We start from the raw sequence: 13,509 nt of genomic DNA, 5'->3' as shown, positions 1-13,509 counted from the left end.
TTATATTAATATTTAATTATATTAATTATTATATTATTATTAATATAATAAATATAATTTTATCAATACACTATCATATATAATATTATTATAAAATAATAATTATGATATCATATTATAATTATAGGTAAAGTCTCTAATCCGGCATCGGATTGGAGCGGCACATGTATATATCTTTTAAAAATATGTATATTTCATTTTTGGGGCATGTATATTTCATCTAAAAATATGTATATAAGTGTTTAGACAAATTATAGTTGTCTTCCCACATTATACATGTTTTAAAAGGAAATATACATATGCCGAAGAAGAAATATACATGTTTTAAAGAAAATATACATCTGTAACTCCAATCCGGTACCGGATTGGAGACAATTCCTATAATTATATTATAATTATAATAGCATATTATTAAAATAATTATAATATTATTATAATGTCATATTATATGATAAAATAATAATATTAGAGTTATTAATATAATTATGATATTATTTATTACAATATTACTATTACATTATATTATATTATATTATTGTATTATTATATTATATTATATTATATTATGAGTCTGAATTTTAAATTGGGAAGATTGTAAATTTTAAATTTCATTAGGGGTATTATGGGTATTATGAAAGTTTTATTAATTGTATTATGCTGATTCATGCACAATTTAAAAGTTAAAGTTGCATTTGGGCTGCTTCTGATTTTGGTTGTAAATTCTTCAAAAAGAACTTTTGAATAGATTTACCAAACACTAAAATCAGTTTTTGTTACAAACAGAAACTGATTTTGAAAGTGAAAAGCAATACCAAACCCAGCCTATATATGGTTTTACGATATCCCCTTACAATTTTTTCTATTTTCCTTTTTAGGTTGTTTCATTTTGTTTTGTTTAAACCCTATTTATATCTTCTATTACAAGCATTTAGACATTGAGAAATTGGCAAGGAGATTATAGTAGGTATTGCAACTTCTAATCAAATTTGTGTATTTGATTATGTGGCGCCAAGTAAGATACACAAGTATAAATAATTATGCTTATTGCATAGCATAATACTGGATCCTATGATCTATTTATAATATCTTGTTGATTTAATTTCGAGCGAAAATTCAACTATTAATGAAAAGGGTCTTCATGCGTATGTGTATATACAAAAGCATACGTTAAAGATCCATGCTAACATGCTTATCATGATCTTCTTGTCAGCACTAACGAGTCAGGAAACATCACGTGAAGTACACATGCAGTTACGCATCACTGAGTGCTGTTCAGTGCATGCTAACCACAACTGTTCAAAAGCTCCCAATAAAAGCACCTAGTACAGTAGCAAAATTTGGTAAAAACTTAATTACATATATACATATACTTATGTATATATATATCAACAGTCCGTACAGTTCAGTACTGCAAAGAGTATGCTGTGAGTTACTGTTCCCCATCTAATCATCTTCATATGGACAAAAAGTACTGTATCTAAACTGTCGGTTTTCTTTATGATCTGCCAAGCCAATGACGCAACAAAGTATAAAACTACAACATGCAAACAGTAACAACGAAACCCAGAAATTGACGCCACTTTTTTTTTGGTTGGTGATATTCAACCAGGGAGGGGATAAAATAGTCCAAAAAGCTGCTTTAATCGAAGAGGGAAAACGCTTTTCATGAGAAGTACCTTTCAGGGCAAAAAAGGAAAGCCGTGAAAATCAACAGGAGAAAGAGAGAAGATAAAGATATTATATATGTTTGTATATACTGATCATGATCAGTAGTAATCATATCATATTATGTGTGCACGTATTTTTCTTTTTTTTTTGCCCTTCCAAATAAGGTGGGCAAAGTAATGGTATGCCAATAAATATATTATGATCATAGGTTTAGCCTAACGCTAAATCTACATCTGCATTAATGTTAGGGTTTATGACAAGTTTAGTTTATAAGTTTAATTAAACAAAAAAAATAAAATTTTTTAAAAGAAAATACTATAACAAGACAATTTGAATAATGTTTCGAAACTGTGAATTAGCACATGGGAGCTTAGCTTTTGATATTTCTCCAACCTCAAGTTAAATAAATAAATAAATAAATTATAAAAGTACGTACGTTGGGTTGCTTTTCATGCAGTACTACTACGGCCACTTCATGATATAGACCACCTTTGGCGAATGAAGAGAAAGGAAGGAGCAGTGAGAGAGAAAGAGAGAGAAAGGAAGGAGCAGTGAGAGGATAGAGAGAGAGAGAGAGAGAGAGAGAGAGAGAGAGATGGGAGAGAACAGTGGAGAGAACAGTACTAGTGTTGTTAGGGCTTTGGGAAGCGCTAGTGATGGTGATGGTAGTGTGGAGGAATTAGATCATATTGATGATCAAGAGGTTCTGATGAAGAGGATGATTTCGGGACATCCTTTGTTTGAGCTGTTGATTGAGACACATATCAACTGTTTGAAGGTATTTTTATCATCTTTAACGATCTAACTGTTTTAAGATATTTTTATCATCTTAACGATCTCCCTTTTGTCAGGTTTTCTTTCAAAATTTATGTCGTGCCTATTTCTTCTAGTCTAGCTAGCTATAAAAATGTATAAGAACCTAAATAATGTCTTAGCCAAAAATGGAAAGTAATGTGTAAGTCACCCTCATGCGAAATTATAATGGTAATTTATGATAGATACATTTTGATAAAAATACAAAAGCTTGGAAATCGGGGTGGGGTTAAGGGAGATATCCAAAACTTACATTCTAAAAACAGCCAGCAATGTATAAAAAAAAAAAAAAAAGGAACTAATTAAGCTGATAATAATGAAATTAGATCATCGATCTTCTTGTTCGATCATTGTTAGAATTGGTCAGCGTTTGGTAATTGTTTATGAGCAAACATACATAATGATCGAAGGGATAATGGAATAATCATAAATAATGATCGAAGAGATAATGGAATATTTGATTGTAGTATTTCTCCACACCACTCGGATAATATGTCAACTCTGAGGTATAATATTAGCAAATTAATTGTATTTATCAATTTCTATCATATTGAATCTTGAATGTATGGGAGATCCTATCAATTTACTCATCATCTATATAGCGACAATTTTTGGCAGCCGTAGATTTTATCAATTGGAGAATTAATTAAATGAAAAATCAGCAGAGATGAATACTAAAATTTGTTGATTTAACAATTGAACCAAATTATGGCGGTTACTAATTATGTGTCTAAACTGTAATTACCAAAAAAAAAAAATTGCTGTCAGAGTTGGAAAATATGGTTAAGGTCGTTGGTGTCGTTATAACAGGGAGGAGGATTCAAACTTTAGATCACTCGACTGATCAAAATTGCAAAAGAGAAAAAAAGGAAGAAAAAAAGAAAGAAAGAAAGAAAGAAAGAAAGAAAGAAAGAAAGAAAGAAAGAAAGAAAGAAGAAAAGAAAAGAAAAGAAAATAACAAAAAATTAATAACGATAAAGTGAAAATAAGAATCTCTAATTACTTTCAAGTTTCAACGCGCGCGCCAGATTACTGATGGAAAATCTAGACATATTTTATGCTTCTAATCGTGGTCTGACGAGTAATTAATTATATGATATGTTTTGTCAGGTGGGATTAGGTGAGATTGACGAACTTGTCACGGAAACTTCATTATTAGACGAAGATAATAACAGCAAGTTCATCAATGCTGGCTCTACAATTCCCACTTCTACTGAGCTGGATAAATTTATGGTAAGATCTACATCCCACCTCTCACTATTTGTAATTTGTATTATTTTCTCTGTTTAATAGAAAAATGCTAAATGGAGACTCTAATATACTCTTTTTCAGATGCCACATTACTCTTTTGACATGTATCAGCTTAAGTTTTTAAAACAAACTCACTTATTAATAAGTCACACATTTTAAATAAATTTATATGAGTGCCGTCATTCCCTTTTTAACTCCGCACTCTCTCACGTTCACACGTTTCTTTTTATACTTAATATTTACAGTAACACCAGCCACTTTACTTTTCTTTCTTTATTATATATTTATGACATTGCCATCATGTTTTTACTGTTAAAGGATACGTTTAGTTCATTGATTCGAGTTTTTAATTTGAGTTGAGATGTGACTTTATGTGAGAGCTTTTTATTGTAACAAAAAAGTTAGATGTGACTGTTTCTGAGAGTTTTTTACTGTAGTAAAATTCAAATTTTAAACTCGAATCAGTGAAATGAACGGAGACTTTACATATTCCAGTAAATTCCAATAAAATGAATTATATTTTCCTTCTTGAAAAATTTAATCGAAGTTTGTATCACACAACAACTCTTTTTTTACCCGTAAATATTCCGAGCAAAGCATTCCTCACAGGCCACAAGGACCAAGGAAATTCAACACTCGAATGATCGTCATGAAGATATATAGGTTGCTAATACCAACATGGGATGCAATGCCTTCCTTAGCTACAATTAATATTGAACTTTTTAAGGTTCTCACAATCGAAACTAGGTCCTTAATTCTTAGAATTCTCGAAAGTCAAGACATCTAGGTCTTTAATTCTTAGAATTCTCGAAAGCCAAGACACGTATCTGACCGATTAATAAAAAGAGAAAATGACGCTAGCTTATGGCCGTATTTGGAATTGATCTCATTTTTGTTTTTCACATTTTTTGAGAAAGAAAAAATGAAAACATTTTCAAAACGGTGTTTGGCGCAACAAAGACAAAAAATGAAAATGAAAACGATTTTTTGATTTAGTGTAAAATGAGAGAGAAATGAAAAACGACTTTTAGTCGTTTCTCATTTTTTGTTTTCGTTTTCTCCTCTCTCGAGCAGAGAGAGAGAAAGAGAGACATTAATGAGTTTTTTTATACTGAAAATAATCTCGTGATAAAATTACTAAATGCATTTTTAAAAATGATTTATGTCTGAGATCGAAAACGTTTTCATTTTTATTTTTATACAAAAAATAAAATCATTTTGAAACGAGTTTCAAAAGCGCCCTATAGATCTGAACATCTATTTTGTATACTCAGATCAAACACAACGTAAAGTTCCAAACACTAACCGTTGAAATTCAAGATGGCAACATTTTCCCATAGATTGACTCACAGAATGCTTCCTTTGCACTTTAAAAAATTACAAGTTTGGCTATTCACATGTGATAGGTGCATAATTAACTACAACTAATTTTGAAGACATATATGAGATAAATCTAAATTGTAGTTACATTCGCCTAACATTGCATAGATAATATAAATCTATTTATTTTAACCAATTACGTTTGATTGATGGATGTATGTAGGATGCATATTGCATGGCCCTGAACAAGCTTAGAGAAGCCATGGAGGAACCTCTTAGAGACGCAACATCATTCATAACCAACATGTATGCTCAACTTAGCGATCTCCGTGTTTCAGAAAATGCAGAACTAGAAGATGTTCAAACTTTAGTTTTTAGCGACAAAGATTACGAAGATGTTCAGAATTCGGTCGCGAGAAAACTTTCTGCGACCAAGCTGTAGATTCCACCTAATGACCAAAAATTTGGTAAAAAAAAAACACAAAGCACTAATATTTTGGTCGCAGAAAACCTTTTTTCCTCTAGTGTTAGACATAATAGTGGCTAAGAATAAACAGTTATGCGAGCCCCGTTGATGTCTAATTATTACATTTTGTTATTATGCGATCTAATTATAATGTTATCAGTAGATATTATGTCTTGGTTAGTTATGAAATATGTTGTTGGACATGGTTCTTGTCAAAGAGCTTGTTGTTATTAGTTTGTTCATAGTTGGCTCTGTATCAGGTTTCATTAAACAATCCTTATATTATTTGAACTAAAAGAGAGACCTCTAAGGTATCTTAGTCCATCCCAACTAAATTAGCATCTTCTAAAAAAAAAAAAAAACTATAATGTATCAAGTCCTCCACTCTAAATATATATATATATATATAAATAAATACAATTAGTTTTGGAAACTCTGAGAGGTAAATTATTACATGAAAAGGCGAATGAATATATAGTCCCTTTCTTGTCACAATAATTATTAGCTTCAATCTTGCACCAACTTAATTTGAGAATTTAGGGTACTTATAAAGGAAAACTATCTGACGCTCAAAATAAAAAAAAAAAATCACTTGAGAAAGGCATAAAGTAGTTTCGAAAATAAGATGAGCATACCTTTCTCGTGCTAATTAATCTAGTCCTATTTATAGGGCTTGAAAAATTCATATATGAATACGATCAATATCTTATCCACAAGGCGTTTATTTTATGTTCCACACGCACGCATGCATACTATTACAATTATATTCGCATAATCACAAGAAGTCTTCGCTAAATCTTAGGGTATATTTGGCAGTAATTTTTAGAGCCTAAAATCAATTTTCTAACCATCTATAGTTGAAATATGTGTTTAATAAAAACCATAAAAAGTGATTCTTAAAGAATTTTTGAGGAATTTACAGTCAAAATTAGAAGCAGCCCCTTTGACTTTTAGATTGTGCGGCAATCACCTTAAAGTACAATTAATAAAACTTTCATAATATCCCTAGAATCAAGACTTGTATAATTACAGTTTATCAAACACTCAGTTATTTTTTGTAACAATTATTTTTTTTTTCAACACAATTAATAACAATTTTTTTTTTTAAATCTGCAGTACTACCAATCTGGCCCTTATGATCTTTGGCCTTAATGCACTCTGCAGGACGCAATCTGTTGTCTTTAAGTTGAAAATATAAAACGGTCTTGCAGTTTAATTCGTATGATTTCGCTGACATACGTCATCGACCCAGCTACATTGTTTCTATGGCGTCACATTTCAACTAAGGTAAAAGATTGATAACAAAAGAGATAGAACTTTATGGAATGAAAACGAAAGTTAAATTTGAAGCCATGGTACAACACACGAATTTTATAAATAGAAAGAACGATAGCAATAAGTTTGAGCAAAAACGGGTTAGGGTTTTTCGTTCGAATTTTTAAATCATGAGCCTAGCAGCTGTATTTATTAAGACAAGAAACGATAGGTATTCAACGTAGATTTTTAACAAAACCACCATTAAATCAAACAACTTTTATAAAAGCTCTCAAAAAATGCTGTCTTATGTTTGAAAAGAGAACGCAATTCTATATATGCTGCCTTTTTTGGTGGGAGATATGATAACAATTTTTATTTTCCTTCGAGGGGCAAAATAGGTTGCTAACTAAAGAGACGTTTAGTTAATAGATTATAATTATGAGATTAGAATTATTTTCGATTTACGTGTATTTTTTGTGAGAAAAAATACTGTAACAAACTACGAACCATGATTCAAATCGAGATACGAATCTCCCAACCAAACAACTCCTAAGCTAAGATAATAGATAGAAAGTCGTACCCTAAACCATCATCATTAGTTTATGTTATTATTTCAATGATAGTGACAAATGAGGGGATAACTTAATTACTTGTTAGTCCCTCAATCCCAACTATAAATTGAGGGTTTGAGTTTCGAGTCTCATTTGAATGTGGTGTCATTTTTTTCTTCTCTTTGTATAAATTTATATATATATATATATTTCAGTGATAGTATTATACAAATACGAAGTTACAAACTAAAATTCTTACCAATTTGCGCCCGCTAAGTAATGCATTTTCCACACTAATGAAAAATACTAGCCAACGAACTTCTACTTAGTGAACAAAGTTCGGTAAAAATCTTAATTTGTATTCTTATTATTTATAAGCGCACATATATGTGTGTGTGTGTGTGTGCCTGACACCTAGCTAGTTTTTGTTGAGCACTTCCTTTTGTGCTTCCAAGTGAGTAGTCGCCAAATCTTCAGCGCCAAATACTTGTTCACCGTGACACATGCACAAGTTGAGATAGCCACAAATACACTTGGTTACATCAAAGCAATCGTTCACAGTTTTGCATGGAATGTTCACTACATTTCTTGCTTCACCTTCAAACTACTTTTGAGAACCTGAAAAGTTTTTTTTTTTTTTTAATTTTATAATTAGTAAGAAAGCGTATAGTGGTTAAAAATTGAATAAAAATTGTAAGAGAAAGATATATCTTGAACATTACCAAATGCAATAAGAAATAGCAAAGCTAAATCAAGCAATCTTGAAGATCTCTCCATGATAGGTTTTTCAGAAATATTGGTATGGTAAAAGTATGGAATGCTTATTCTTGTGTGTTACTTTATTGTGGTTAAGAGCTATTTATAGATGAACAAGGTAAGTCATTATTAGAAAAGGTAATTAATATCATTTGACCCAATCAAATCAGGACATAATAAAATATCATAGAATTTATTGCACAATCAAGCCTTGGATAAGGTTTGACATATTACATTCGAGTAAAATGGTGTGACAAAAGATAATCCTTATTCAAAAAGGTAAATAAAGTTACTTAATTACTTTTGATATACATATATACATATATATATATATATATATGATATAAGAGATCATGTTGGGCTCACTTAAATCCAAACACAATAAGGTTCCGTTCATTTTACCGATTTAAGTTTATAATTCAAATTTTATTATAATAAAAAGCTCTCAGAAACAGTTACATTTGACTTTTTGTTATAGTAAAAAGCTCACACATAAAGTTACATCTCAACTCGAATTAAAAACTCGATCAGTGAACTAAATGGACCCTAAATGTGATAAAATACAGTGCACAATCAAGTGGGATATTGTTGTGAGATATTGTTGTGAATAGTGGATAAAGGTTGCCCTTATCTGTTAAGCCAAGAGCGAGGAGCTTTCTAACGTGGCAAGTTTAGGGTTTTTGCTTTCCTATTTTTAGCGGAATTGTTTGTCACTGCAACTTCTACATGCGAGATTATTTGTTTATTTTTTAATTTGGGTGAGGAATTCAATCACTATTATATTTTATGGAGTCAAATGTAAATCACTAAGAGCCGTTTAGTTGGAGGATTCGTTCTCTGATTCGAATCATGGTTCATGGTTCGTTACAGTATTTTCTCTCACAAAAAACACACGTAAATCGAAAATGATTCTAATCTCATGGTTTTAATCCATGAACCAAACGGGCTCTAATATATTATCACTATTATATCTGCATAGCACTTGCTCTCTAACTAGTACTTTCTAAAAATTATTGGTTCCTAATTAGCATCATCCAAATAAGAGCATCCCAGTTTACCACTTTGATAAAACAAAGGGTTTTAGAATATAATTATTTCCTAAAATAATTGATAATATAAGGTTACCATTGTAGTTTTCAAAAATAGAGGGATGAATTTATAAATTAACTCTAGAAGGTGTATTTTATGTAATTACTGTAAATATATAGTAAAATCAATGTAGAAAGGATTTTTTTCTTCTGAAATTCCTATAAATATTAAGGATAAAAAGAGAATAATATATTGTTGATATAATTCTGAGTAAATAGTCTATTTTCAAAAAATTAAAATAAATATCATATTTACTCATAAATATTTTTTTTACTCAAAGTAAATATATACTTCTTTAATAAATAAATTATTACGCCCAATATTTATGAAAAAAGCTAAGATGTTATAATTTCATCGCTCAAAATATGTTAAAGTTTCACATCGATGTTATTTATTGCAAATTTTTGAATGGCATTCCATCAAAAAGGAACAAAAAAAAAAAAAAACTATTAGCATAAACAAACCTAAAGAGACGCAAATTAGGGTGGACATTTGATTTACAAATTTAAAATTATAATTTAAAAATTATTCTTAATTTATATATATTTTTTAAAAAAATATTATAATAAATTACGAATTATAATTTAAATCATATGAATTATCGTATTAAACACGCTGAAACTATTTTTTTATCCTTTTGTTACTCTACTAATTACTCTGCGGCAATTTCATCTCATTGCTTCTCTCTCTCTCTCCGCTCTGGGATGGCTTTTGCTTCCCTTAACCTTGGAGCTCTCCCTCAAACAACTCTCTCAATCTTATCCACCACATTTTCTCCCAAACTTTCATCTTTTCTCTCGCCAACTCGCAGGCCTCCTTGCCTTGGCGTTGTGAGATCGGCTCTTCGCGAATGGAACGAGTACGAGGAGGCCGTGAAGCGCAAGGACCTTGCTGGGGCTCTCAGGTTCTTGAAATCCATGGAAACCAAAGACCAAGAAGAAAAAGAGCTCCGTCTTGGGTCGTCTCGGTTTGGTGAGTTGGGGATTTCTAATTCTGGGTTTCAGAGGGATTGGGAGGTTTTGGACACGTGCTTGAATGCTGATGATATGAGGCTCGTTGGGAATGCTTATAAGTTTCTCAAGGATAGAGGCTTCTTACCCAATTTCGGAAAATTCAGGAACATTGGTAATCTTTCTTTTTTTCAAAATTCTTTTGGGTTTTTTTTTTTTTTTTTTTTTTGGATGAAGCTATTGGTTTATTTGTTTGATTTATAAGAACAAAACTTAAAGGCAGTTAGGAGGTGAGTTAAAATTAATTATTTTAATTCTAGCGCTTTCCTTTTATATGTGGGATAAACAATTGACAATTGTCTGTTCAAATATTATTTATTTGAATAGGCTTAAAACATATTAAAGGCTAAAATTATTATGTTAAGTTAGTTTGAACTCGGAAGCTTTTACTCGGACAGACTCATACCATGTCTTAGTTTTTATCTTTCAGGTTTTACAGAAAAATCATGTGGATGGGACTTGTTTTAAAGAACCCTTTTCCTATCTATATAATCCTTCCTAACCTGCATATTTCCTTTATAATATTAGCTTCGTTGCTTTGTTCTTAATTCTTATGAAGTGTTCCAATAGGGCATACCTTAGATCACAGTAAACAAAAGCACAAGTGTGAAGTAACTAACGGCCAACCATGGATTGTAGGTGTGCATGTCCTACCTTATAAAGTAGTGTGAATTGGAGAAGCAAGCAAAAGAGAAATATATTTCATGTTATCCTATATTGAGCTTAAAAAATGCTTGGGATTGTACATTATGTTTGTCTTAGTCTCTTTATATTGCGTGATTGGGGATTGCTTTGATCAAACCCTTCTAGGTTATCACCATGTATCTAACTAAAAATTGCACCCAAGAACAAATCTTTAAAATTTATGCTCAAATAGGCACCTGGGTTTCAACATATTGAATGTTTTCTTTATAGGTTGTTAAGTCAATGCATTTTGTAACAAAACAATTTGTGTTGTGCAAATTCATTACATTGTTTCTTCGCCAAGTTTTGTATGCATTTCAGAGTTCAATTCTGGAAATTATCATACATGCATTGCACGCAATTGATTCCTGTCGTCTTAAATTTAATGCTTATACTTTCATCTTAATGTTTTACCGCATTTTTCATCTGTTTCAGTATTGGAGGGATCAAGAAATGTTACACCAAGTGTATTGAAGGATTCAACTGGTTTAGAAGGTGCTTCTAAAATCTTTTTCTCTATGGTCATTTCTACTAATCCCTAATTATAAATCTCTTCCCTGACGTTTCTTTGGAGTTATGCATTGTTATCGTATTATGTCCAATTCCTTCGCAAACTTGGTGTGAGAGAAGCGCCCATGCTCTTCAATTTAACTCTTCAATTTATTCGGATCATAAATTAGTTGTGCCACCATTTCGAACCTTGTCGTTTCATTTTGAATGCTCTTGTTCCCCATCAAAGTTCAGGTTTTTTCTTGGCTATTGGTGCTTGGTGAGGTTAATACGCCTGAAGTGTGGCAGAGAAGGAAACTTTGTGGATAATTTTCCTTCTCGGTGTCTTCGGAAAGAAGATATGGAGAGTTTTAGTCATTTAATTTTGCACTGTAAGTGTATGGCAGTGTTCAAGATCTGGTGTATGTTTCTCATGTTATAGTATCAGCAACTCCAATAACGAAAGGAAATTGGAAATGCTGAATTTTTTTTATTTGTTGCTAGCTTGGGCTCGAAAGAATTTAGGGGAGTTTTGAGAAGTTAGAAGAGAACGAGGAAGTATGCGGGGTGTTATAAGTAGCAGGACTTTTTGCATTGTCCTTTGTAAAGGACATATCGCTTTTCTTTTTCTTTGGTTGACAGGAATTGAGGGGGACTTGACGTGTGACTGCTGTAATATTGGTTTTTATTTTTGTTTTGCACTTCAAGCCTTCTAGAATAAATCTTCTTCTCTAGCCTTGTGTCATTCTTTTTATTTGATTTTGTATTATATTTTTCTGTTACGTACAAAAAGAAAAATATCTATATAATTGCTGCATTGAATCCAGTTCTAACAATTTATTTCTTCTCTTTCTTATAACCTTCTATGCAGCTTCAAAATTTGCTCCAAAAAAGTGGGGTCTATCTGGAAGTTCAAGTCTTGCTATGATCGCATTCCTTGGCGGTACATCTTTTCTTCTGTCCAAAGGCATTGATATTAGGCCTAATCTTGCAGCAATATTGGGACTAGCATTTGTAGATTCTACCTTCCTTGGTGGTTGCTGTTTAGCTCAAGTATCGAGTTATTGGCCTCCAAACAGACGTCGGATCCTTGTTCATGAAGCAGGGCATCTCCTAACAGGTAAGCCTCTAATTCAGGTTTTGGTGCTGGCCAAGTGTTTTCCTTGGGGTGTTGATTATGTACTACCACTTATCTTAGTAAATACCTCTTTTTCTCCAAACTACATTCTTTTCCTCAATAAGCATTCTAGTACAGTCACGTAATCATCAGGTAGAAAAAGGGGATCCTATTCTAATGATTTGTTTTACTACCTTGCAGCGTACTTAATGGGCTGTCCAATTCGGGGAGTCATTATAGACCCAATTGTCGCCGTCCAAATGGGCATTCAAGGGCAGGTAATTGGGTTGTGTGTGTGTCAAGTTTCATTCAGTTGTTGTTCGCCATACCAAAGCAACTAAATTTGGAGAGGCTGATAGATTCTATACACGTATGCTAATATGTATGTATATGTCATGCCTCTATGCTTCCGTTCTTTTTTCTGTTTGGATCAGTTGTAAAGAACACAATATGCTGAAATCAGGGGGAAGGCTAAGTATAGCCTATGATTTGTTGGAGTAAATTCGGATTTGGGAGGATGAAAAGAATAGAGAATTCAGAAACAAGGGTTTGAGGCGTATAGGAATACTTTCCTTTAAGGTTTTATTTGCCCTCACTTCTCAAAGTTTGCTAACGAGTTCTAAATGGCAAATTACCCCCAAGATACAACAAACCTTTGAACACAATATCCAGCAAAAATATTGAGTTCCAGAACAATGTATATCAATCTGTATTTTCTGAAGTCCATCATATAAAGACAGGGATGCATTCATCCACTTTAAGTGTTACAACCTTTCACATAAAGATACCTTTTCAATTTGATGGTTATCTTTTTATATGCTGATACACTTATAACAATAGTTATTTCTATTGTTAATAAGTGCTCAGATATGTGAGAAAACATATCACAAATAGATGCAATGGTTCGAGACCTTTTCAGATCACTAAAACACACGAACACATTTTCCGTCGAAGATTTGCGCTGCAGCGCTCAAATGCGCGCTGCAGTGCGCCCGTGCGCTGCAGCGCACGTGCCTAGCAAAACAGACCCGAGGGTCT

The 13,509-nt window shown here is 32.0% G+C and overlaps 2 protein-coding genes across 3 annotated transcripts in view; both read left to right on the top strand.

The window, feature by feature from the left end:
• Positions 1-2,263: 2,263 nt before the first annotated feature.
• LOC21390191 (homeobox protein knotted-1-like 1) lies at positions 2,264-5,494 on the top strand. Its single transcript, XM_010095011.1, has 3 exons — positions 2,264-2,446; positions 3,592-3,714; positions 5,276-5,494. The coding sequence occupies exons 1-3, from the start codon at positions 2,264-2,266 to the stop codon at positions 5,492-5,494; spliced, it is 525 nt and encodes a 174-aa protein (XP_010093313.1).
• Positions 5,495-9,869: 4,375 nt separating this feature from the next.
• LOC21390190 overlaps positions 9,870-13,509 on the top strand; it is a 10,645-nt gene continuing 7,005 nt past the window's right edge. For both annotated transcript variants that reach the window (XM_010095010.2, XM_024163584.1), the window contains exons 1-4: positions 9,870-10,296; positions 11,301-11,360; positions 12,226-12,474; positions 12,673-12,749. In XM_010095010.2, the coding sequence (XP_010093312.1) occupies positions 9,876-10,296; positions 11,301-11,360; positions 12,226-12,474; positions 12,673-12,749 (807 nt within the window). In that variant the 5' untranslated portion in view covers positions 9,870-9,875. The remainder of the gene's footprint in view (positions 10,297-11,300; positions 11,361-12,225; positions 12,475-12,672; positions 12,750-13,509) is intronic.

Source organism: Morus notabilis, unplaced genomic scaffold (assembly GCF_000414095.1).
Source record: "Morus notabilis unplaced genomic scaffold, ASM41409v2 Scaffold2195, whole genome shotgun sequence".
NCBI classification, from domain to species: domain Eukaryota; kingdom Viridiplantae; phylum Streptophyta; class Magnoliopsida; order Rosales; family Moraceae; genus Morus; species Morus notabilis.
The sequence above is the reverse complement of the archived record's forward strand: the minus strand, read 5'-3'. Positions and strand labels throughout refer to the sequence as shown.

What these genes read in the sequence shown, in the direction of transcription:
- LOC21390191 (XM_010095011.1), top strand. Translation starts at nt 2,264, where the DNA reads ATGGGAGAGAACAGTGGAGAGAACAGTACTAGTGTTGTTAGGGCTTTG. An exon ending in CACATATCAACTGTTTGAAG is followed by an intron (nt 2,447 to 3,591) that starts GTATTTTTATCA and finishes ATGTTTTGTCAG; the next exon opens with GTGGGATTAGGTGAGATTGA. An exon ending in CTGAGCTGGATAAATTTATG is followed by an intron (nt 3,715 to 5,275) that starts GTAAGATCTACA and finishes GGATGTATGTAG; the next exon opens with GATGCATATTGCATGGCCCT.